The 6,695-nt window shown below is 38.8% G+C and overlaps 1 protein-coding gene across 5 annotated transcripts in view; it reads right to left on the bottom strand.

Moving 5' to 3' along the window:
* Window positions 1-1,199: 1,199 nt before the first annotated feature.
* LOC139978958 (uncharacterized) overlaps window positions 1,200-6,695 on the bottom strand; it is a 65,427-nt gene continuing 59,931 nt past the window's right edge. For 4 of the 5 annotated variants that reach the window (XM_071989552.1, XM_071989556.1, XM_071989554.1 and 1 more), the window contains one exon: window positions 1,200-5,038. In XM_071989552.1, the coding sequence (XP_071845653.1) occupies window positions 4,752-5,038 (287 nt within the window). In that variant the 3' untranslated portion in view covers window positions 1,200-4,751. The remainder of the gene's footprint in view (window positions 5,039-6,695) is intronic. The other variant, XM_071989555.1, reaches the window with a different exon arrangement.

Below are 6,695 nucleotides of genomic sequence, written 5' to 3'. Positions count from 1 at the left end.
GCTGGTGGAGGTTGGGGTTATATGTTATTCTGCCTCTGTGGTCCAATTGCTAGCTCAATGAGGGTCCCAGTGGAGCTTGAACCCTAGTAGCTCAATTGCTAGCTCAATGGGGGCTTTAGCCGATGGAGGTTGGGTTATCCATTATTCTGCCTCTGTGGTCAATTGCTGGCTCAATGAGGGTCCCAGTGGAGCTTGAACCCTAGTAGTGTCAATCGATATGTTTCTCTGAATCAATTGATGATAATAATAAATGCAAATTTATATAGCGCCAGTATCCAGAGGAAAACCAATCCTCAGTGGCGCTAGTGCTCAGGGAAGGCAGTCAAAAATAGATAAGTTTTGAGTCTGTTTTTGAAAATGTTAACGTTGGGTGCCGACTTGATGTGCAGTGGAAGTGAGTTCCAAAGAGTAGGAGCGGCATTAGAAAAGGATCGTTGACCAAATGACTTGAGCTTCCACTTAGGTACATGGAGCAGTAGCTGATTTGAGGATCGGAGAGAGCGGGTGGTGGTCTACCGACTGATCATGCTACTCATGTATACTGGTGCTAATCCATGCAGGGCTTTATATGTGAGCAGGATGATCTTGAAGTTTATCCTGTAGGAAACAGGTAACCAGTGCAGTTGCCGAAGAATAGGAGTGATGTGGTCGAACTTCTTTGGGCGTGTGATGATTCTGGCTGCTGTATTTTGTGTTCGCTGGAGCAATCGAAGCTGATTATCTGGTAAACCATATAGAAGCGAGTTGGCATAATCCAGTTTGGCAGACATTAATATAGCATGAATGACGGTCTTGCAGGACTTTTCAGTTAGATATTTCCGAATGTGTGCCATTTTGCGGAGGAAGAAGTTGATTGACTTACAAGTACTGGAAATATGTTGCTTGAATGAGTATGAACTATCAAAAGTGACACCGATGTTCTTAGCTGAAACAGATAATTTAACAGATGCCGATGATATACAAGTTAATAGCAAAGCACAGGATGCACACTTTAAAATGTTTTTGTCTTGCTTGATATTGGACAACATGTTTAAAATGTTCTTGGATAATTGTGATAATCAGAACCTCCATTGGACTACTTTTAGTTTAACAAATTTCTGCGTGCTAAAATTGGGGACTGGTAAAGTTTCATCATTCTCTTATATAAATGGACTAATACCAGAGATAACATGACAAAGAGAACAAAGGGAAACATTAAACAAGGTAACATGGTATTATTTATTATTTTAGCAATAGCCTAAAACAATTTACAGCACCATTTGAGACGCATTTCATGGTCTCTTTCAACAAAGTGATAAAAGTAGCTTCAAAATTAAATTGCATCATTTACAATCTCTACTTATAACTGCTATTTTCTCATAATTAAAACAGATCTGCATAACCAGGCAATTTTTATGTAGAGGCCATCTTCGTCTCTATTTAGATACAAATAACCCCCTCATTCTCTATATTTAGATACACATTACCCCCTCTTTCTCCACTTAGATACACATAACCCCCTCTTCCTTTATTTAGATACGCATAACCCCATCTTCCTCTATTTAGATAAACATAACCCCCTCTTAATCTCTACTTAGGTACATATAACTCTCTCTTCATCTATTTAGATACACATGACCCCCTCTCCCTCTAGTTAGATACCCTGACTTTCTCTCCCTCTGTTTAGATACCCCTGGCCTTGCTTACTCTATTTAGGTACCTAGAACTCTTTCTTCCTCAGTTTTGAGACACCTCAGGCCATGTCTTTCTCTATTTAGACTTCCATGGCCCTCTCTTCCTCTGACCCTTTAGACATATCTGACCTGCTCTCCATTCATTTAGATACCTGTGACCCTTCCAAGTTCTACTATTCAGATATCATCGACCCTCTATTTACTCTATTAAGATACCCATAAACCCTTCTTTAGGTTTGACAGCTCTGGTTACCTCTGCCACCATTTCGATACCGTGGCCCTCTTCTTCTACTTAGATGCCCTTGGCCATCTCTACCTCTGGGATGCTCCATGGCACTCTCTTCCTTCATTTAGATCCTCTATTTAAGTACCTCTGTCCCTTTCTTCTTCTAGTTAGATACCCTGACCCTCTCTACCTCTACATGGATACCCCTGTTCCTCTCACCCTCTGTTAAGGTACCTCTGATCACAGGAGCTCTACGTATATGTAGAAGACAGATAATCTCAGGGTCTCATCAAGCCTGTATCTTTTGAACTAGAATTACAGCCTAAAGTTTCATTTCCTACATTGAAAATGCTATACTTTGAACGTTATTAGTGGTTCACATATTTGCTTTATCTATGACAGATTTAGAAGAGTAATAATTCTGTTTGCAGTAAACACAGTAGGAGTGCCTGTGTCCCCTGACTCTCTTCTCCTATATAGGTACCACAGGTCAGACTGACCCTTCTGTATTAATACTCTCTCTTGTGCTTTATGCTTGCTCTTGTGGAATCCTGTTCAATTGTATATCCTCTGCTCTGAGCACCTTAACAATGATAATAGATTGTTGTCTTTGGAAGACACTGACAAAATGATGATTCACAATTCCAATGCAAATTAAAATAAATTAAAAATAAACGAGCACAGAACAGATACATTTCCTTTTTAACAACACTGACATCTGAAATTATCTGTCATTAAGCAGAGATGTTGTAATGAAATGGATATATCACAAAGTTTACACTGCGATGGTCATAGGTGTATCTCACAAGGATTCATTAGCAGTGCACCGAAGAACTACCTTAGGCATGCCTGCAGTCTCTTCAATGCAAAATGCTTAAATTCTTAATTCATATACCAAAAAAAAGAGAAAAGCCATTTAATCATCAGAGACCACTATTGAGTTACCTTGGGTCAAAACTTTTGAGTTTAAATTAACAACTACTATAAACTGAATGCTTGTACAAATTTTAGGTCTTTCTAACGTCATATAAAATATAGCAGATGATGTAGGCCATTGTGTAGTAGTAATAATCATAATAATAATCAGCAGTTATTTTTAAGACGCTTAAGCGACCACAAATGTGGGAGAAACCTGCAAGGGCTTATGGATTACAACTCACACGTCGGGTGGCTTCCAATTCAACATTTTAACTGAAATTTGGAATCTTTTCAATTTAGAAAGTCTTTTTTTTTTTAGTAAGGATAAGCTACTTAGGGTACCATGGAGGTCTTAACAGTGCATGTAAAACAGCCATACTTTGAAAGGGGGAATCTAATTCTTCTCTTTATCACATGTCAGTGAGGGTAGAACTAGTGACCAGATTTGTTCATGTTTGGTTGTTAATTAAATATTTAACCATCAGCTACAGGGTGCCAAACTGTCACATCCACACCATGTAGCAGTAAACAGTTTTGATTATCATAAGATACTGATAACACTACATTTCTGTGTACATCTATGCCATACAGTGTACTGCCCTGCACAAGGTTTTGGCTTTTCATATGTCAGGTGCTTCTGATGAAGACCTTTAATTACCTGTGTGGTCAACTTCAAAGACAAGCCTGTAGGACATCGAGAAGAAAAACTTGACTTGATGGTCTGTTTATATTAATTGTATTACATCGACTAATTAGTTTGGCCTTCTTTTCTGATCTCATGTAAATATATGACATTATACTTAATGACCCTGGTTTCACACAGCTGTCAAACATCGGTGGAAACAAAATGTTATCAGTAGAAAATAAAATCAAGTTCACATTGCTTTTATAAAATTTAAGTTCCCTTAAGTTATTTATACAACTGTACAATGAGTTGCAGCTTACAATCAAGAATGAAAAGTTTTTAAAAAATTCTGGAAGATCAATGGCTCTTGGAAACAGGAAGAATAAACTAGGCATGCCACTATATGATTAGCAATAAACCTGCTAAAACTGGTAAATACACTTAAATATGTGTCTTGGTAATGATTCCTTGTCTGGCATTAGAATAAATAATATTGAATCTACAGCAAAATGCCACCAAACATGCTAACAAATGTAAAAGCAAAGCATTCTAGCCTTTGAGGCTAAAGTATTGTGACATCACATCTAAGAGCTGTGCTGTCTAGGCTATGAGGCTAAAGTATTGTGACATCACATCTAAGAGATGTGCTGTCTAGACTATGAGGCTAAAGTATTGTGACATCACATCTAAGAGATGTGCTGTCTAGGCTTTGAGGCTAGAGTATTGTTACATCGCATCTAAGAGATGTGCTGTCTAGGCTTTGAGGCTAAAGTATCGTGACATCACATCTAAGAGCTGTTCTGTCTAGGCTTTGAGCCTAAAGTACTGTGACATCAAATCTAAGAGATGTGCTGTCTAGGCTTTGAGGCTAAAGTATCGTGACATCACATCTAAGAGCTGTGCTGTCTAGGCTTTGAGGCTAAAGTATTGTGACATCACATCTAAGAGCTGTGCTGTAACAGCACAATCACTTAGAAGTTTACTACATGGTTGAAAACATAGTCCAAGTATTTGAGTCTAACTAATTGTTAGCTGAACCTTTACAAGGATTGATACCAAACATTTAGCTACCAATCAAGGTAAGATGTCAAAGTTACCATCACAGGCTGTCTAAAACCACTCCAAATGACTAAAGGAAGCCCTTACATTTATTTCAGATAAGAAATATTGCACAATAACATGAGTAGCAAGTGTCATAAAACTATCACAGATACTCAAGACCATTGGTATGGAAAAACAAAATTTGTCCAGGTTTCCTCCGCAGCCAAGAGAAACGTATCATGATCATGTTGTCGTCACAACACTGCTCTCACCTTCTTGCTGGAATTATTTTTAACTTGACAACTCCATTTGGAACAGATTTCAAGAACGTCCAAGCATCAAAGTGAGTAAGGTTGTTCATTTTTTTACAGTTAACTTCCACTATTTCATCGTCAAGGTTCAGCTGTTTTGATCTGTCAGCAGCACCACCAGAAAAGATCTTCTTGACGGTGATGGGTAGATCCCCTCGTGGTGAGCTCTTACCCCCAGCGATGCTAAATCCAAGACCGGCCGATGACTTCACAAGATCAATGTCGACCGTCTTGACTTCCTCTTCTTAAAAGAGATGTAACAAAACAAAATTGGACTTGAAAGAATACAAAACTTTGTCCACATTTCAAGAGCACAATATGAAACAATTAGCCTAAATGTCACTGGTTGTATGCATGAGTATAGTACATGGCGTTAGTTAGCATGCTGCAGCCATGTCATCAATTAAATACAAACATACAGTATTAAGTGACTTTGTTATTATGCTGCAACAGCTTCACCAGTTGAAGACACAAGTACAGTGTATGGTGTTAGCATGCTAGAGTTTATATCACCATTCTAATACACCAGCAGAGCATACAATGCTAGTCTTCTGCAACAGGTTCACCTGGTTGTGTGCACGTGTATAGCATATGATACCATCCTGCTGCAACAGCATCACCAGTTGTGTGCATGTGCATATGCAACAGCATCACCAGTTGTGTGCATGTGCATATGCAACAACATCACCAGTTGTGTGCATGTGCATATGCAACAGCATCACCAGTTGTGTGCATGTGCATATGCAACAGCATCACCAGTTGTGTGCATGTGCATATTGCAACAGCATCCCCAGTTAAACACATGAATATAGCATAAGGTGTTAGTCTGCTGCAGAAGCATCATAGCTTACACATCATACAAGAACAGACCTTATACACACCACACCATCATAGAAGATGGACCCAGTTCTGGGTTTTTTCGGACCGTTTTGTCATAAGCTAATAAGGTTCACTACCACATTAACAATCCATACTTAACAATGGTATCCCTGTTGTGATATACTATGGATCTGCTTATTTTTCTTTGCTATTGGATGTTGGACTGCAAGGAGCATCATACAGAAAGAAACTCCTGGTTAATTATATCCCATTGTATGCCAAATTGTCCAATGAAACTTACTAATGGTTAGGGTTGGGCGATATTTGCTTTTTAACGTCACGATAAATAGTTCAAAAATTATCGCGATATTTCGATAATTACGATAATTTTTCCTTGTTGTTTTTAGTGTGTTCGCGAACACACTTAAAACAACTGCCGGTTTCCCACCGGTGTTTCCGCGCAGCGAACACACCGAGCACGCATTGCGTGCGAGCACAATGGCGTGGGGTCTAGGGGGCCGCCTTAGGGACCGGTGAGGTCAAGGGGTGGAACCCCTTGTGGGGGCCCAGGGGCGAAGGCCCCCAGAAAAATTTAGTATTTTTGCGTGTCTGGCGATAAAAAATTCGCAGTTGAGGATTCAAAATACTGACAACTTTTTTAATTTAAATTGTCACGAAACTGATGAAAATTTTAAAATGACAAGTTAGAGTAGCTATCTTATGTGATAAAATGAAAAGAGATGTAATCTGTCTTACAATCTTTAAAAAGTTTAACTTACAAAACTGTCGATATTATGAAACAAACTACGTTCGGCATAGCCCCGTTTCTAGACTGCCTAACAATGAACAGCGTGTACTATACGTACATCAGTTTACAACTTAAATATCACGGTAGGCTGGCTACATGTGCTGCGAATTTTCCCAGGTATGTTGTCAAACAACCCCCCTATCTAACACCTGTTTGCTAACATTTTTGGCACGTTTCCAAAAAAGTTTTCATGGAGTAAACTATTTTGGCTCAACTCTAGAATTAATTAGATCAGTCAGTAAAGGATCGGTTAAGTTATGCGAAATATTATCTT

Source organism: Apostichopus japonicus, chromosome 13, assembly GCF_037975245.1.
Source record: "Apostichopus japonicus isolate 1M-3 chromosome 13, ASM3797524v1, whole genome shotgun sequence".
Lineage (NCBI taxonomy): Eukaryota > Metazoa > Echinodermata > Holothuroidea > Aspidochirotida > Stichopodidae > Apostichopus > Apostichopus japonicus.
The sequence above is the reverse complement of the archived record's forward strand: the minus strand, read 5'-3'. Positions and strand labels throughout refer to the sequence as shown.